We start from the raw sequence: 20,049 nt of genomic DNA, 5'->3' as shown, positions 1-20,049 counted from the left end.
ACTAAGGAGCCCACCTGCCTCAACTAAGACCTGGCACAACCAAATAAATAAATAAATATTTTTAAAAAATTGCTCTAGTTGAAAAAGACATAATGACGTTTAAAAAGAAAAAGAAGTAATTTAAACTGGAAAAGATGCACTGCAGTGGTAATAGCATTTGAAATCTGTTCTTTAGATCAGTAACAAAAATAAAGAGATTTGAATTCTAGAAACTTTTCTTTGGAATATTTATAGTTTTGCTTCATTTGTTTTGATAAATCATAATTTATGTGTAGTTTTTTAAATTTTATCTGTTTTTTCTTTTTTTTTGTGGTACGCGGGCCTCTCACCGTTGTGGCCTGTCCCGTTGCGGAGCACAGGCTCCAGACGCGCAGGCTCAGTGGCCATGGCTCACGGGCCTAGCCGCTCCGCGGCATGTGGGATCTTCCAGGACCGGGGCATGAACCTGTGTCCCCTGCATCGGCAGGTGGACTCTAAACCACTGCGCCACCAGGGAAGCCCTAATTTTTTAAATCTTATGTGTAGTTACTCTTTTTGCCACAGTGTATTCTTGGAAATGGTCCACATGAATTATAAAAGAAGTTATATTTTTCTCATAGAAAAACATTCTGGAAAATACCTTCCTGATCCAAAGATACAGCATTAAATAAATCATAGATGCACGCTTTATTAGTGAATCCCAACTCAAAGGGTTACCACCATCCTCAGAAAAACTTTCTGCATTTTCCTAAGATTTTATTGTCCTGTTGTGTGCTCCCTCTTACAGCCCAGCTCTGAGGGAGAAATTGTGTTAGTTAGCTTTCTTGGAAATCCTGCTGAAAAACCTCAAATCTCAGTGGCTTATAAGAAACATATTCTCTGTTGGATCCATGGTTTGGCTGATCATTCTAGGACCCAGGCTGAGCGTGCAGCCACTATCTGAAACACATGCTCATGGCTTATGAGGCCAAGTCAAATTATACAAGCACGTTTCGTTTCTACTTGGAACAGGTATACATTATTTCCACCCAGGTTCCACTCAAGCTCAACATCACTGGGGCACGAAAGTATACTCTCACAGTAGGGAAGTGGTGGGGAAACCTAATGGATATTTGCTGAAAAGAATATAGTGTACCACAGCCTGCTACCTTGGTCTTAAATATTAACTTCCCTTTTGCATGTAAAAGATGCACCTCTCTCCAAAGAAGGTAAGCTAACAATGTCATCTAGGCATACCAGTTCAAAGAGTCTTCACATTATTTCAGATGTAGCTCTTCCTGATCTGGAGACCTATGAACTGAAAAGACAGGCTGTACTGCTTCATACAGCCAGCAAACAATAGTGGAGAAGGACTGTAGCAATTCTGAAATATTGCTTGGCAAGTGATAGGAGGTGCCCTTTCCTAGGGGACAGGGAACACCTTTGGATTTGGCTCTCTGGAAGCAGTTCTTTATCTGTGGTTCATTCTACCTTTTGGGAGGTTCTCCCTATCCATTACTAACTTTGGCCATATCTGAAGAGGGCATTAGAGATTATGCCCATCTGAACAGCTTTCTTAGTTGGGGACCCAAATATCTTTTTACATCTCAAACAGTCACAGTCTTTTAAAATCCAGGCTAGTGGTGCTTTTGCTAATACATTTTTCTTAAAAATGGTGGTGGTGGTGATGGTTGTTTGGTTGGTTGTTTCATCATGTCAAACTATGATTTACCAGCTGACTGGTTTTATAAATAAAGTTTTATTGGAACAAAGCCACACCCATAGGTTTACATATTATCTATGGCTGATTTCCCTCTACAATACCATATGCTGGTCTCCTACTTACGATGGTTCAGCTTAGGATATTTCAACTCTGATGGTGCAAAAGCTATGTGCATTTAGTAGAGACCATACTTTGAATTTTGAACTTTGATCTTTTCCTGGGCCAACAATACTCTCATGATGCTGGGCCGCAGCAGCGAGCCACATCTGTCAGCCACACAGTCACAGAGGCAAACAACCAGTATACTTAAACCACTCTGTTTTTCACTTTCAGTACAGTAGTCAATAAGTTACATGACATTTTCAACACTTTATTATAAAATAGGCTGTGTTAGATGATTTTGCCCAACTGTAGGTTAATGTTAAGTGTTCTGAGCACATTTAAGGTTAGGTGTATTGGGACTTCCCTGGCGGTCTGGTGGTTAAGGCTTCACCTTCCAATGAAGGGAGTGCTGGTTCAATCCCTAGTCAGGGAACTAAGATTCCACATGCCTCGCAGCCAAAAAGCCAAAACATAAAACAGAAGCAATATTGTAACAAATTCAATAAAGACTTTAAAAAATACATTTAAAAAAGGGTTAGGTGTATTAAATTCATTTTGACTTAGGATCTTTTCAACTTAGGATAGGTTTATTGGGACGTAACCCCATCATAAGATCTCTAGTTGAACTGAATTGAGTAGCTGCAACAGATTATATGCACCCCCCAACCTCTTCTTCTTACAGTCATTGACTTGAAGGAACCAGTTGCCCTGTAGAAAGTTCTCTATTCTGATTAGTCTGATTGCTTCCTAGTAGTGTAGGTAGCTTGTTTCACCTCTTTATTCCTGTAAATCAGAAGTCAGATCTAAGTGCTTTATTAAAGTAGTTTCAATTTTTTTTAATCAAGAAAATTCACAAGTTGTTCTGGGTACTTTGTATTGCATCACATCAGGAAGTTGTCATACACAATGAGTTCTACCTAACAGATGTACAGCAAATGTCAGGAACGAGGTACATGGAACAAGAAAGTCAAAGGCCAGATAAGATAGGGACGTTAAGACACAATATAAGGTAGAATCAGATGGTGTACTCCACAGGTCCATGAAAATAGTCAAGTAATAGCATTCAGGATATAGACTGTTGACTGAAAGAAAAATGCACAATGTAAGAGCTGTGAGTTGAGTTTTATTGTGTCCTACTGAGGACTAGGAGACAGCCTCTCAGAGAGCTCTGAGGAACTGCTCCGAAGAGGTAGGGGGACAGGCCAATTATATATGTGACTTTGGCTAATAAGTATGTGCAATCCAGTATACTTCTCAGTAGAAGGTTACTGCTAGTCAAGAGGAACAGATATACCAGTTAAGGATTTTAGTGCTTTTCTAAGTATGGGAGGATGCAAGAAACCAGAATCACAAAATTTCCTGAAATATATCTAACTAAGGGCCTGTTTTGCCTGTTCTAAAGCACAGAGTGCCTCCTCTGTTCTGAATTCCTTTCAGGGTATACTGTAGGTCAGGTATTGCAGTGGCTAATGACTTGATCCTTGTAGAACTGGAGGGTGGACAACATCCTTTGTTTTACAAGACGAAAATCACGAGACTTGCATGGGATGAGTAATCAAATGATGTGATGACAGGAGGGTGATTGAAACTGAGCAGCAGGAAGATAGGATTTGGTTTGCTGCCTCAGCTTCAGCTACTTTTATCATCTTCATCCTAGAAAGAACTAATCAAGAAGGGGCCTGGATGAGAATTCTGTGGAGTATGAATGCCAACACTTACAAATAAATCCACAAGTAGAGAAAAGTCAGAGCATTTTCCTGGCAGTCTTCCCAAACAAAATTCATACCAATATGACCAGTAATTTGTATTGCATTTGACATTTTCTGAATTTATCATCAGGTATTCCCAGGAAACTTCTTGGTATTACAGGACTTGGAAAGTTTATCTTTTAATAAAATCTCTAGACATATATACACTAATATGTATAAAATAGATAACTAATAAGAACCTGCTGTATAAAAAAATAAAATTAAAAAAAAAATCTCAGGCTTCCCTGGTGGCGCAGTGGTTAAGAATCCACCTGTGGGCTTCCCTGGTGGCGCAGTGGTTGAGAGTCCGCCTGCCGATGCAGGGGACACGGGTTCCTGCCCCGGTCTGGGACGATCCCACATGCCGCGGAGCGGCTGGGCCCATGAGCCATGGCCGCTGAGACTGCGCGTCCAGAGCCTGTGTTCCGCAACGGGAGAGGCCACAACAGTGAGTAGGCCCACGTACCGCAAAAAAAAAAAAAAATCATGGGAATTCTTTGCCCATTGTCTTCATCTCTTAAGTATAATCATAAAGGAAAATGACAAATATTTATTTTATTTAGAAAAGTAGCCAATAAATTCTCTCTTAAATGACCAGAATGAGAATCTAATATTGTAGATTTTCACATAGAAACTTGCTGTTTCTCTGAATGTAAATGAAAAGTCTGTGTACTAGGCATCTAAGCTGCTGTTGCTTTTGAGCTTTTCCCCACCAGCTTTATTGAGGTCATTGACAAAATTGTAAAATATTTAAAGTTTTCAGTGTGTTGATTTAATATATGTATACCTTGTGAAAGGATTCCCACAATCCAGTTAACACATCCATCACCTCACATATTTACCTTTTCTTTCTTTTCTTTTTTTTGGTGAGAACATTTAAGTTCTACTCTCTTAGTAAATTTCATTTGTACAATACAATGTCATCAAGTATAGTCACCATTTTTGAACTTTAAAAACATTAGTTTATCTGGTTTCGGCAATGGTGACTTAAAAAAAATTTTTTTAATACACTTTTATTATTTTTATTTTGTGTGCGGTACGCGGGCCTCTCACTGTTGTCCCTCTCCCGTTGCGGAGCACAGGCTCCGGACGCGCAGGCTCAGCGGCCATGGCTCACGGGCCCAGCCGCTCCGCAGCATGTGGGATCTTCCCGGACCGGGACACAAACCCGTGTCCCTTGCATCGGCAGGCGGACTCTCAACCACTGCGCCACCAGGGAAAACCCACTTTATTTTTTAAAGCAGTTTTAGGTTCACAGCAAAATGGTGCAGAAAATCCAGAGTTCCCGTATACCTACTTCCCGCACACAGGCACAACTTCACCCCGCTGTCACCATCCCCGACTAGAGCGGTACATTTGTTACAACTGAACCCTAACATTAACACGTCATTATCACCCAAGGGTTGTATATTTTATGAGTTTTGAAAAATGTATAATGACATGTACCCACCATTATAGTATCGTACAGAATAGTTTCACCGTCCTAAAAATCCCCTGTGCTCTGCCTATTTGTCCCTCCCTCTCCCCAACCCCTGGCAACCACTGATATTTTAAGTGTCTCCATAGTTTTGCCTTTTCCAGAGTGTCATATATTTGGAGTCATTCAGTATGTAGTTTTTTCGAGTACCATCTTTTACTCCCACTGTCGATGAAAATTCAATTAACTATTGAGTTGATATTCAATTAACTATCAAGATAAGAGTGGGGGGGGGAGGAATTTTATTCAAGCCAAACAGGATTATAATCCAGGTGGCCGATTCTCAGAAAGCTCTGAGAACTTTTCCGCCTGTTTTAAGTCTAAGGCACAGTCATATATTTTTGAGACAAAGGATTGTACATCAAAATGACAAACCGATATTTTACATAAAGTTCACCAAGCATACATAAACCATGGGAGCAGCAAGTCACCATGACCCCCTACAGATCTGGGAAAGAAGGCTATTGTTTTAAGAAGTTACATTGCTAGCGTCAGAAGAAAGAAAAAAACAAAAAGATCTTTGCAGTTGAGCAAGTGCTCCCATGTTTGATGAGCTCTGGTTAATGTGTAATGCAGATGCACGTGCACATTAGGGAGGGAGGAGGCCCAAAGGGACACACAGAGAATTTTATGTTTAATTTTTCTTGTCCTGTCTTAAAATACAAGTTTCATTTCATCACTACCAACGATATACATTAGTGCCTCTTTCCCTACAGCCTCCCCAAATCATATTCTCCAAATTCTGTCTGTTGGCCAATTTGACGGACTGAAAATAGCATTTCAGTGTAGTTTAAATTTTTCTTAGAATAAGGGAGGTTGAATGTCTTTTAACGTTTTTAAGGGCAATTTGTGTTTCTTTTCTGTAATTTACCGGTTCATGTGCTTTGCCCATTTAACCACTTTATCAATCTGATTTTAGAATATGTGCTGCTAAAACAAGCTTTGAAAGCTTTAAAAAAAAAAAGATTCCTGGTGTCCTCCACACACATACTGAATCAGAAGGGCCCATATTTAGGCTCAATAACCCTCTAGATTTAGAAACCATTGACCTAGATCATCAAAACAAATTTGTCACTCTAAATATTTACAATAGTGTAAGGCTGCATTACCTACAAAGTTAAATGGCTGCAACATATTGTGTATTAAATTTTTTTAACATTGTAAACATTAATATTTACCATAGAATTTAATATAACGTGGTGGAATGACATGGATGGCTCGTGTTTCAAAAAGAAAAACTTGAACTTCTGAGTTTTCTCAGACTCCAAGTAGGCAGTAGTTTAATATCAGGACTAATGGTAGAGAAAGGAATCACAATACCAAATCGAGAAATGTTAAAAAGCAACGGGAATTAATACAACATTGTAAAACAACTACACTTCAATAAAAAATAATAAGCAACGGAGTATGAGGTGGCCTTGTATAGACCCGGAACTGACCACTCTTTCTGAGCTTACTTCTTACTCCTAAACTTTAACGAGATTGTTCGTTTTAGGAAGCCACAAGAATTTATATTACTTATTTGGTTTCAGATTAAATTTTGGACTACACTGAAACTGGAAACTGCCTACCTGGAGAAGAAATGGTCCCAGATCACTCATAGGCCGGTGAACAAAATAAATACAATACCACAAACCTTCGTCTGCAAAACGAAGCAATGGGAAACACCTGGGTCAGTTCCCAGGCAGGAAGAGAGGAGGGGCGGTGTCAGGCACAAGTGGGTGGGGCTAGCTCCGCAGTGGAGGAGGGTCTCTCCCGAGCGCCCGCTCCTCCTCCGTGACGTCACAGGTAGAGCCCGCCCCCAGCCGCCCAGGACTTCTGTTATAGCCGCTGCTCGCCAGGGCCCCGGAAGCTGCCCCTCTCGGGGGTCATGATGGGCAGCAAAATGGCGTCTGCCAGCAGGGTCGTTCAGGTAAGGAGACTCCGTTGCCTTTCCGCGCCGTAGGCAGTAGGGATGGTGCTGACTGTAGCACCGGCGCTGGGGAGGAAAGGCGGTGGTGGAGACTGCGCGGTGACCACGGCCCTGCATAGGGCCAGCAGCGGCTTCCCGGGGTGTATGTGAGAATTGGACCTTGAGCTCGTTGGGTCGGGCAGTGAGCCGGGGACCCCAGCTGAGGGTTCGAGCCAGGCCGCGAGAGTGCATCTCAGCAAGTAGGCACATAGCCGTTCCGAAGTCCCTGGACTGCCCTCCACCGGGACCTCGTTAGCCTGTTAGAAGTCTGCAGTTTGGCTGTCCTGGCAATATCCTGGCCAATCAGCGACCAGTATTGTCTGTGTTGTCGCGGATCAGCCAATCGGAAGGAAGGCGGTAGCGGTGAGTGAAAGGAAGCGAACCCTGCTTCTGACCTGGTGTCCCTTCAAGGTCTTGGGAATGGCCAGAGAACTGGCCCCGCGGGCTGCATCTTCGCCGGAGGCGGGTTCTCCCCCACCAACCAGCGTCTGGTTACAGGCTGGATGGGGGAGAATGGAAAAAATACATATTTAAGTTTATCTGTAATATATGTCTTAGTGTTGGTTTCCTAAGCTTTTTTCCCCTGAATTTAGATTGGTGCTAGAGGAACTTTATTGTTAATCCTCACATCAGTTACTAACTCCTGACAGCTTTTGTTTTTGCTTCTCCAGCTGTGACCTCTAGCTTAAATAGGAGAGGTAAAATTGGTATATAATGGGCGACAATCTCCACTTTTGTGGTTGCTTTACACGAGTTTTTTTCAACTCTTAAAGTATATTATTGTACAATTACCTTTTTTTTTCAATTACCTTTTAACTTTGACACGAGAAGTGCATTTCCCTTTACACATCTCTTAAAAGACCTTTTCTTAAAGTTATTTCGCTCTGAAAGAGAATCCTAGATCCCAGTCTTTGCTCCCATTGCAACGAATGATCCTCACTTATTCATTCAGCGGGTAGTTATTGAGCGTTAAAGGTGCTGTGAGGACAGGAGAACATCCGACAAAGGACTGGTATCCATAATAGATAATTATATATATCCATAATATATAGCCCAGTTTTTAAAATGGGTAAGAAAAACTTGATATTGCACAAAGCAAGATATTCAAATGAGCCCTAAGCCAGTGAAAAGATACTCAACATCATTATTTGCCAGGAAAATGCAAATTAAAACCAGGAAGTACTACCACACCCACCAAAATTATTAAAAAGACTGACAGTACCAAGTGGTGATGAGAACATGAAGCACCTGAAACTCATACAATGCTAGTGGGAATATAAAATGGTACAGTCACTTTGAAAAACTTTTGTGGGCCTCTAATACTAGTTAAACATACCTACCCTATGTCCAAGCAGTTTTTCTCATAGGTTTATATCTCAGAGAAATGAGTGCATATACCTATTTTAAAAACTATATAAAAATGTTCATAGTTGCTTTATTAATAATAACCCCTAAACCAGAAATTATCCAAATGTCCATTAGCAAGATAAGGTGTGGTAGATTTGTTAAAATGGAACAGTACACAGCAATAATAAAGAACTTACTATTGATATATGCAACAACAATAAAAAAGATGCTGTGAGATATACAGTAAGAAATGGTCTGTCTCCTTTTAACAAAGCTGCAAAGACTTGTATTCAGGTTCATAATACAAAGCAGTATGTGCTTACATTATGTAATAATTACATGTTAACATTAGCAAAATGTACTGAGTACTTCTGTGCCAGGCCTATACTCAGTGCTGAGACTGCAGTGCCAACAAGACAATACATGGTGCCTCCACAGAGCTTAGAACTTGGCTGTTGATTGGTGTCTTTAAGAAAGAGTAGTATTTCAACAGGCTGGCACAAACTGATAGGAATTCACAAAGCATAGTGTCACCATTAAGTAGAGGGATTTGGCTGGACCACAGGGTATTCAAAAGTAATTTCAGAAGAGTAATTTATAAGTGTTCATTAAATGCCTGCTAAATGCCAAGCAGGGGCTTCGTTGGCGGTGCAGTGGCTAAGAATCCGCCTGCCAGTGCAGGGGACACAGGTTCAAGCCCTGGTCCAGGGAGATCCCACATGCTGCGGAGGAACTAAGCCTGCGCGCCACAACTACTGAGCCTGCTCTCTACAGCCCCTGAGCCACAACTACTGAGCCCGTGTGCCACAACTACTGAAGCCCATGCGCCTAGAGCCCGTGCTCCGCAACAAGAGAAGCCACCACAATGAGGAGCCCACGCACCACAACGAAGAGTAGCCCCCACTCAACACAACTAGAGAAAGCCCGCGTGCAACAACGAAGACCCAACACAGCCAAAAATAAATACATAAATAAATTTATTTAAAAATAATAATAATAAAATAAATGCCAAGCAGTATATATTTGTTATGTTTGGGATGATGCAATAGTAGAAAGGAGATAGTTCATCATTCAGGAAATCGTTTGGCTGCATGAGACACAGGGGAAGAAGATAAGTGGTTGGATTAATTCAGGGTTTGAGCTTTACAGGTGAGGTGAAAATAAACCTCCAGCAAGGCAGTTGAGAGTGCTAAGAGGTTTTTGAATGGACTGTAGGTTCTAGGCTAGATGAGAAAGGAAGTAAAGTCAGGATGGAACCAATTGACTGGGAGAAAAGGGAACGATAAAGGAAATGAAGGGCTTGCTGGAACTGATGGTGGGAAGTAACAGAGAAGAGAGTTGTAAGTTAAAAGGTTGTAGTTGAGTTTAGATTTTAGATTAAGATTTTGGGGATGGTACAGTTCTGAACTCAGTAAAGAATTAAGAGTAAAAGAAAAGAACCTTTCAGGAATAGATGCTAAACTGGAAAGAATATAAAGGTCAATAGGCAACTTGGAAGTTTTGCTAAAGGAAATAGTGGAGGAAAGGAGAAAAATGATTTTTTTTAAAAGTCACAGATAATGATTGAGGCCTAGGCAGGTCCCAACCTGTCTGCGGTCTGGGGTTGCTATCTGCCTTATAAAGCAAAGTAGAGGGTTTGTCTTCTGGGAAGACAAGAGTTGTCTTCTCCTCTAAAAAAGCCTCTTACATAGTTGGCTTTGGCATCTTCCACGAACAGGAGGGCAGGGATTGAGGCCTCATGAGGCTCGGTTTTCAGTTGAGGTAGAGAGAGGAGATGGTGGTTATAACCAGAAAGTCCAGAGTGGAGTGTTACCTCCAGAACTCGTCACTGTTAACTCTGCCTGGGCTTCATGAATCATAGAAGTGGATTCCTTAATAGAATAATAGTTTCCAAAAGAAATCACTGATAATGAAAAAAGGTGAAAGGGTTTCAGAGAAAATCATAGAGACGATAAAGACGAGACAATAAAGACAAGACGATGCAACTTTTGTATAATAAGTAGTCTATGAAAAAGTGACAGTAGATAGAGTTGACCAAGTCTCAAAACCTATAATTTAATAAAACTTTCCTGATACAAAAGAAAACTTAAAGTTATACCTTGTAGATTTGATCCAGTATGTTTGATTAATGAGTATATTCTAGTAAAATCATTAAATTTTAAAGAAAAAATTATTTGGTGATCCAAGCGACAAGACCAAGCACTTAAAAGAGAATGGAAGTTATCAGAATTTTCAACAATAATACTTCATTAAGGAAACATGTGGATAACATATTTAAGGTAGTTAAAGAAAATGTGAACCAAAGCTTTATCTAGCTACATTGACCTTCAAGTGTAAAGGCCACAAACTCTTCTTAACCTTTAATAACTCAGGGAATATTGTTCCCTGAAGCTCTTCTTACAGCTCTCACAGAGAATGAGCTTTAGACAACTAAGAAATACTTATTTGTACTTGTGGCTGTTTTAATATAGGAACTGGATGTAAGCACTGAATGTATTTAACTATAGAACTAAGACTAATGCAGATAAGGGAGAAAGACTTGTTGGTAATATTATTTTTTTTGACAGTATAGATCTAATAAAACTTTTAAAATGGAGGGAATAAGGGGAAGAGTATACAGAAGGTAGAATAAACTTGCTAATTGCCTCTGGTTATTAAATGGTAGTAAAAGATGGGGAGGGAAGGCAGAGAAGAGATTACCATCAACTACTTTCATTCTTTCTCATAATAGTGAACCAATAGATAGTATCTCAGAAACGGGCAACTAAGAGTATTATCTAAAGGTAGCAACATAACATAAACATTATACAAAAGTACAAATCTTTCCAAATACCAAAAAACAAAACAACAAACCCCACAAATGAAAGCAAAGAAAAAGATCATATGACAAAGGACTTTATATTTAAATAATCATATAATGATATGACAGAAAATACACCAAACTTGTGAGTTATATCTATAAATTCAAATGGTGTAACTGCCCTTTTAAAAGTATTCTCATATTGGCCAACAAATGAATATTCAATGTTATGCTATATATGAGGCACAGCTAAAACTAAGAGACTTAGAAAGGTAGAAATAACAGGATAGTCAACTGATCTTTGACAAAGAAGCAAAGGCAATACAATAGAGAAAAGATAGTCTTTTCAATAAATGTTGCTGGAACAACTAGACATCCACTTGCAAAACATGAATCTAGACACAGACGTTATACCTGTCACAAAAATTAACTCAGAATGGATCATAGGCCTATATGTAAAGTGGAAAACTATAAAACTTCTAGAAGATAACAGAGAAGAAAACTTAAGATGATCTTGGGTTTGGCAGTGACTTTTTAAATACAACACCAAATGCACAATCCATGAAAGAAATAATTGATAAACTGGATGTCATTAAAATTAAAAATTTCTGGTCTGCAAAAGACACTGTGAAGAGAATGAGAAGACAAGCCACAGATTGGGAGAAAATATTTGCAAAAAGAATATCTAATAAAGGATGTTATTCAAGATATATAAAGAACTCTTAAAAGTTTCCTGGTGGCACAGTGGTTAAGAATCTGCCTGCCAATGCAGGGGACACAGGTTCGAGCCCTGGTCTGGGAAGATCCCACATGCCATGGAGGAGCTAAGCCCATGCACCACAGCTACTGAGCCTGTGCTCTAGAGCCCACGATCCACAACTACTGAAGCTCATACACCCTAGAGCACGTGCTCCGCAACAAGAGAAGCCACCGCAATGAGGAGTCCACGCTCACCTGCAACTAGAGGAAGCCCGCGCACAGCAACGAAGGCCCAACGCAGCCAAAAATAATAAATAAATTTATATTTAAAAAAATGGGGCTTCCCTGGTGGCGCAGTGGCTGAGAGTCCACCTGCCGATGCAGGGGACACGGGTTCGTGCCCCGGTCCGGGAAGATCCCACATGCCACGGAGCGGCTGGGCCCGTGAGCCATGGCCGCTGAGCCTGTGCGTCCAGAGCCTGTGCTCCGCAATGGGAGAGGCCGCAATAGTGAGAGGCCCGCGTACCGGAAAAAAAAAAAAAGAAAAAAAAAGAAAGTCAACAATGAAAACAGCCTGACTAAAAAATGGGCAAAAGAGCTGAACAAACACCTCATCAAAGAAGATATACAGATGACAATGATATGAAAAGATGTTCAACATCATAGTCATTAGGGAATTAATTGCAAATTAAAACAACAGTAAGACACCTCTATATACCTGTTAGAATGGCTGAAACCCAGAATACTGACACCACCAAATGCTGACAAGGAGGTGGAGCAATGGGAACTCTCATTCACTGCTGTGGAGAATGCAAAGTGCCACAGCCACTTCGGGAGGCAGTTTGGCAGTTTCTTACACAACTGAACATACTTTTACCATATGGTTGAACAATCGCACTTTTACCCAAATGAATTGAAAACTTACGTCCGAACAAAAACCTGCACATGGATGTTTATAGCAGCTTCATTTATAATTGCCAAAACTTGGAAACAACCAAGATGTCTTTCAGTAGGTGAATGGATAAATAAACTGTGGTACATCTAGATAATGTAATATTACTCAACCCAAATTATATTATTGTAATATTATATTATATAATTATATATTTGTATATTATACAAATATAATTTATAATGTTATTTCAAAAAGAAACAAGCTACCAAGCCAGGAAAAATCATGGAAGAAACATACATGCATGTTACTAAATGAAAGATGCCAATCTGAAAAGGCTACATGCTGTATGATTCCATCTGCATGACATTCTGGAAAAGGCAAAACTGTGGAGACAGTAAACAGATCAGTGGTTGCCAGAGATTGGGGAATGAAGGGATGAGTAGGCAGAACACAGAAGATGCTATAATAGTGAATATGTCATTGTACATTTATCAAAACCCATAGAACGTACAACACCAAGAATGAACTCTAATGTAAAACTTTGGGTGATAATGACGTGTTAATATAGTTTCATCATTTGTAACAAATAGAATACTCTGGTGGGAGATGTCCACAGTGAGGAAGGCTGGGGGCTGGGGTGAGTGGGGGTGTGCCCAGTGGTATATGAGAACTGGAAGAAGATTGGAAACGACTCAAATTAACAACCCAAATTAACAGGGGGCTGGTTGAATAAACTCATGGCATTTATCCTGACTTCCTACTGATTCCCTCAGATTCCAGTCTTAACACTACAGTATTCTTCCTTGCCTTCCCTCATCCCATATTTATATGTTCTTTCTCTCACAGGGAAATCCCTGCCTTCCACAAACATCAATATAAGTATATACTCATTTGCTTAGTCCTACAATATATACAAAATGTATAGCTATATCTATACAACCAACCTACTAAGTAAAAAGTTCAAGATTTCTTTGTATTTCTTTTTGTCTTTAGACTGAAGGTATATAGTCCAAGCACTATGAAAGTTATTTGGATTAGCTCCTTTTTTTTCCTTAGTTATAAGCTGGTCAACTAATTGACAGACTTATTTGTTTCTCTTTGTATTTACATTTAGAGTTTAAAAAAGACAGTTTTGAGACAGGAAAATTTGAGCATAGCTAAATAATAGATGATATTAAAGAATTATTTTTGTTAAGTGTGGGAAAAGTATTGGGACTATGGTTTAACCAAATCCTTTTCTGTTAGTGATACATGTAGATGGTATTAACAGATGAGATGAGATGACTGGGATTTGTTTAATGGGGGAAGGGTTGATGAAATAAGATTGATTACTGTTGAAATTGTGTGATATGTTTATCAGGGTTTATTATACTACTCTGTCTACTTTTATGTATTTTTAAAATTTTCTCTTAAAAAGGGGGGATACCAAGCTGTGGGAATTTAATCTATATGGGCATATTACCTTTTTTTTTTTTTTTTTTTCCCGGCACGCGGGCCTTTCACTGTTGTGGCCTCTCCCGCTGCGGAGCACAGGCTCCGGACGCGCAGGCCCAGCGGCCATGGCCCACAGGCCCAGCCGCTCCGCGGCATGTGGGATCCTCCCGGACTAGGGCACGAACCCGCGTCCCCTGCATCGGCAGGCAGACTCCCAACCACTGCGCCACCAGGGAAGCCCAACCATATTTTTAAGTGTACAAAAGCAATGTTGAAATGGATTCTTTCTCTCTGGTGTATGTACATTTGTTTAAGTGTGTGTATACATACTTACATACCTATACAGTTAGCCCTTACCTACAAATGGTCTATTCACTCATTTGTCAGATGTTTGCTGAGCATTTACTATGTACTGGCTACTTCTGCAGAAGTACTTAATTTTCCATCTCTGCCTTTCCAGGAGCTTTGCTCTCCTGTAATCATTGGCTCATTTACTGTCCTCTACACAATATTCTTAGGATGTTCAGGTTGCTGTGGAAACACAGGAGGAGTTTTTAAATCAGATTTAGGAATCGGGAATCTTCTTAGAGAGGAGTGACAGTTGAGCTGTTTTCAAAGATAAGCAGTCAGATGAAAGTGGAGGCATGGAAGCGGGGTGGGACCTGGGAGAGATTCGTGGCAGAGCACACAAGCTGTAGATTGAATGGGGATGGAAATGGTATGAGGAGTTAGGGAAATGAAAAGTACTTCAGAATACCTGGAGTGAAAGGTACAGTGGTGGGGAATGAGGCTAGAGAGGTAGGGAGAGACCTGATCATGATGGGCCTGTGTGTGCCAAATGCGAGTTTGAAGTTTATCCTGAAAAGCTTAGGACTATAGGAAGGAAAGAACACTCTTTCAAGAAGCCTGGCTATGAAAAGAAACAGGTACTACATGGAGTGAGAAGGTTTGTTTTTTAACATGAAAGATGTGAACATGCTTTAATGCTTAGGGAGACAACTATCTTCCAGCATTTTCTCACAGCAGCAGAATTATGGTGGTTAGTTTTCAGACCCATCCCTACAAGCCTATTTGTTTCTGTACTCATATAAAATGTGTAATGTGTAGTACATATATACAAATATATTGCAGATAAACACACACCTGTCTCACTAGTTACACAGCAACTTATAGATTACGTTAGTAAAAAATAGTACTCTGTTTATTAGAGTCTCAGCATTTTATATATATTCAGAAGATTTCATACTGAAAGTTCTGCTTAAGCTCCTCTGTAGCATTAACTGGAATTTTAGGGATAAAACATTAATACTCTTCAAATATCTTATTAAAAACAGTGTTCTAAATACATGTATTTCTATGGGTATAGGAAAAAGGCTGAAGTCAAGGGCTATCAAATGTTTAAGTCTATTTTATGTGGGTTTTGGCTTATAGATGGTGTTTTCTTCTTTGTGCTTTTCTGTGTTTTTTCCAAATTTTTTACACAGAACATGGGTTACTTTTATAGTCAGAAAAAGTATTCTTTTGATTACCTAATTTTCAATATGCTTTTTATCCTATTCTATCTAAACCACTAGGTATTAACATAGTAGAGAAACAACACTCAATACAAGTCAGGAAACTTGCAATTCTTACCAATCAGCAGGGTGATTTAGAAGTCATGCAACATAAAATCCTTGTCACCTTATAGGGTTGTTTTGAGGTCAGTAGGCAGTACAGTAAAATATCTTGTGATGTATAAAGTACAAAGTTCTTATGAATATCAGATTAGTTCATAGACTAGCTATCCTTGTTGGGAAAGAGTAAAATTTAAAGTTGCTGTCAGGTACTAAGTTATTCTATTTTAACAAAGGCATCTGCTTGTGAGGTTCATTAGATTATTTCTTATGTAGTAAATGAGGTTATTTTAGTGCTTCATTTCTTTTTCATGCATTTTATTTTTCCTTTAGGTAGTCAAGCCACATACTCCATTAATAAGGTTCCCTGACAGAAGAGACAATCCTAAACCCAATGGTAAGCTGTAGTTTATTTATACTAAAAAGATATGTACATGCAGATTTATACATGAATATTCTATTATACACAATATTTCTCATTTTAGAATCCAGTAGACAATGGTAGCTTAGATCACAATGGTATGTTAGGTTGCATTAACTAACTTTCTATTACCTCCTTGTAAAAAAGTAGTAACTTGACAGTAGGTATTTCTGAATTTTTAATGATACTGTGTTTATATATGGGAATTTTTGTTCCACCTTCTGTCCTTCAGAAGAATGTCCCATGCTTATATTTGCAGAGATTATGATGAATAACCACCATTCCTATATTTCTCTCCCAGCTAACCTTTTCTTTCATTCACTGATTTATCTGTTCATTGAGGCAGTAAATATTTCTTGGATTGCCTTAGAACTTAACAGTCATTGCCTATTACAGTAACTGAAGATTCTGAACAAGTTCTGTTTTTCTCTTACTGCTCTGTCAGCTGTCTTTAATTACAAGATACTTGACCTTTAATTCAGGGAGAATTCTAACAAATTTTGTATGGATATTTTTAACTTATTGTAACTCTTGAAAAATTAAGATACAGGTGACAAACAAGTATGGAGAAAACAAATCTCATCTGCATTTACCAACTTTCTTATTCTCCATTGTATGGTATTACCTGTAATCTCTACCATATGACAAAATTTAAGTAATGTAAGTTATCCATACAGGTTGAACTCCACTACCTAGAAATTTCATTATTTTATGAACTTACTCTTCAATTTAGTAATTCATTCACTTAAAACTACCTCATTTGCTTTAAAAAGAACTTTATGAAACTATATATAGCTACCCAACGAAGTTACTCTATAATACTTATCTCTTGGATTGTAATACTTATCATTTTAAGAATAACTTGAGGGCTTCCCTGGTGGCGCAGTGGTTGGGGGTCTGCCTGCGGATTGGGGGTACGCGGGTTCCTGCCGCGGTCCGGGAAGATCCCACATGCCGTGGAGCGGCTGGGCCCGTGAGCCATGGCCACTGAGCCTGTGCATCCGGAGCCTGTGCTCCACAACAGGAGAGACCACAACAGTGAGAGGCCCGCGTACCGCCAAAAAAAGAAAAGAATAACTTGATTATTTAATGATAGATAATTCAAAATAGTATTTTAAGACACTGAACAATTCCTCTATTTTTTTTTTTTTTTTAATTTCAGTGTCAGAAGTTCTGAGATCAGCAGGACTACCGTCTCACTCTTCTTCAATTTCACAGCATTCTAAGGGAAGTAAATCGCCAGACTGGCTGATGCATCCGGGTCCACCAGACACTGCAGAGTTAATAAAAACTTTACCTCAGAAGTACAGAAGGAAACTTGTATCTCAAGAAGAAATTGAATTTATCCAAGTACGTTGTTGCTCTTTATCCCAATACTGTGGAAAACACCTCAACGTTATTGGCTTTGGAGTTTCATATTGCTGATTTCCATGTTCTTCCCATTGTCTTGTCAAGGTGTGTCCATAGCTAAGACAGGGATGGTCATGTAGGCCTGGACTATGAGAAATAAACGATGTTCGAGCCCTCAGTAAATGTGCATGAAGGAATATATGTGTAGAAGTATAGTATGGTAAATAGCAAAATATATATACCCCATGGAAAAAAGCTCTTTAGGGTCCTCATTAATTTTTTTTTAATTAATTTACTTTTCTCTGCGTTGGGTCTTCGTTGCTGTGCGTGGGCTTTCTCTAGTTGCGGCAAGCGGGGGCTACTCTTTGTTGCGGTGCATGGGCTTCTCATTGCGGTGGCTTCTCTTGTTGCAGAGCACGGGCTCTAGTCGCGCAGGCTTCAGTAGTTGTGGCACATGGACTCTGTAGTTGTGGCTTGCGGGCTCTAGAGCACAGGCTGGGCAGTCGTGGTGCATGGGCTTAGTTGCTTTGCGGCATGTGTGATCTTCCCGGACCAGGGCTCGAACCTGTGTCCCCTGCATCGGCAGGCAGATTCTTAACCACTGCGCCTCCAGGGAAGCCCCCTCATTGATTTTTTAGAGTGTAAAGGACCAAGAAATTTGAGGACCATTGATCTACGTCAACCTTGAGTCCTCTTCGGATCTGAAATTCTTTATAACATTGATAGGAGTGCCCCAAAGCTATGAAAAATCTGAAATTGTTTTTAAAACCTAAAGATCATTTGATTAAAATGTTTCAAATTTGTATAGTGGCCATGAAAACATTTCTTTGTAAATGAAACACCTAATCTTATTGCTTTATTACTTCCTTTTCAGCGTGGAGGTCCAGAATAATCACTGACAATGTGGCTGCTGTTTGTTTAATCAGACAAAGAAGAGTCTTTACAATGAAGGACTTCCAGAATGACAAATGAGAAATTGTACATTAAACAACTTTAATAAAATTTCTGTAAAAAAAAAAAAAAGTATAGAAAATTTAGGACACTTGTATCTCCTAATTTATGTATCTTGGTCAGCTTCTCCACAAGCTTACCTGATTGTTTATATACTTTATACTTATTAAAGTATACATTTTTAAATGTTAGCCTATTAATTTACTCAGATAATCAAATTATCAAGCATTATAGTGTTGAACTATTAAAAGTACACAATGTCTAGTGAACAATCATAGGTTTACCATAATTTCACTTCTCTTTCAGTTTCTGTTTAAACATGGAAAGAATATATCCGGCAGAATTGCAGCTTTCTGGAAGTAATTTTCCTGGAATTGGATAAGGATCAGTGAAATAATGACTCCATTATTTGTTCTTAATTCTCTCAGTGTTTTTTGCATTCACAAAGTTACTGGAGAATAACTGGCTCAATAAGCATATCGTACTCTAAATAATAAAAATACAGACATGGTAAAACAGATGCCTTTGTGGTATTAAGACTAGGGAGTTAACACAAAAGATTATGTAACCTGTGTTCAGAAAAAAATGTCAGAGTATCAAATGGAGAATAAGAGATCAAAATGAATATAGCATAGGAATAACATTTGACCAGAAATTTTAAGTTATTATGTTTTTAGGGGTGTTAAGAAAGTCTTGTTCTTTGGTTTATTTTACTGTTTTGATTGTGATCATGTGTACAAATCCTGACAATCATAAACTTTCTCAAACTTCATTGTCCGAAAGCCTCATAAAATCAACCTATTCACCTTATTAAGGCAATTTACAGAATTTTAATAGGCTCTTCCTGTGCCAAGGGTATGTATGATTGTGAAAGTAAAGCCTCACAAAGTGAAATAAATTCTCTTCTATACCTTTAATGATTTCTAGAATATGCGTTAAAGAAGTCATCCCTAATAGTAAGGGTAACTCATGAGTAATAGACACAGTAGAATTGTTGAGTACGTTTTTGTATTTGCCCAGTTGCGTATGGATTAATCTTTACACTTTTTTTCTTTTTTACTGTTTCAGAGTTGATCTGCTTTTCGTGTAAATTCTGTATTGTGGCCTAGTATAAATGTTGCCCAACTTGAATGTGAAATAGGATTTTGGTGCTAGCAATGAGCTATTCTGGTAACTCATGAGAAATACATGACTCATGATTTCTTTTTTATTATGTCAAAAATATACTTGGAAAAATTTCTTAAAAACTAGCACTATTCTCTTTTTTCTCCTTAGCTTTCTCATTTCAGTAAAAGGAAGCTCAAGGCAATTTTTTTGCTCTCAGAGTAGGTGCAGGAAATGAAGAGTGGCTTGAGTAATGTCGTGGGCCAGCAGTTAGAAACCCCAATACTGGTACCGTCTGAGGACCACCTTTACTACAGCTGTTGCCATGAAAGTTCCAATGAAAAAATATATCACTTTTACAGAATTTATGACTAGAGGTATGGCAAAAGGATGTTCGTGGGAATTGCTGTCATAGGATGAGCTCCCAAGGAGGATGGTGTCATAGAAAGAATTTGGGCTTGACTTAGAGTAAATAG

At 39.1% G+C, this 20,049-nt stretch overlaps 1 protein-coding gene across 1 annotated transcript; it reads left to right on the top strand.

Annotated features, from left to right (window-relative positions):
* The first annotated feature begins 6,821 nt into the window (after positions 1-6,821).
* Positions 6,822-18,655, top strand: KGD4 (alpha-ketoglutarate dehydrogenase subunit 4). The gene is made up of 4 exons (XM_082835909.1): positions 6,822-6,920; positions 16,081-16,144; positions 17,331-17,518; positions 18,393-18,655. Exons 1-4 carry the CDS (start codon positions 6,879-6,881, stop codon positions 18,408-18,410), a joined length of 312 nt encoding a protein of 103 aa, XP_082692035.1. The 5' UTR covers positions 6,822-6,878; the 3' UTR covers positions 18,411-18,655.
* Positions 18,656-20,049: the final 1,394 nt, after the last annotated feature.

This window comes from Leucopleurus acutus (assembly GCF_964270905.1).
Source record: "Leucopleurus acutus genome assembly, chromosome: 3".
Taxonomy (NCBI): Eukaryota; Metazoa; Chordata; class Mammalia; order Artiodactyla; family Delphinidae; genus Leucopleurus; species Leucopleurus acutus.
This window is presented reverse-complemented; position numbering and strand designations above follow the sequence as displayed.

What these genes read in the sequence shown, in the direction of transcription:
- KGD4 (XM_082835909.1), top strand. Translation starts at nt 6,879, where the DNA reads ATGATGGGCAGCAAAATGGCGTCTGCCAGCAGGGTCGTTCAG. An exon ending in CTGCCAGCAGGGTCGTTCAG is followed by an intron (nt 6,921 to 16,080) that starts GTAAGGAGACTC and finishes TTTTTCCTTTAG; the next exon opens with GTAGTCAAGCCACATACTCC. An exon ending in AGACAATCCTAAACCCAATG is followed by an intron (nt 16,145 to 17,330) that starts GTAAGCTGTAGT and finishes TTTTAATTTCAG; the next exon opens with TGTCAGAAGTTCTGAGATCA.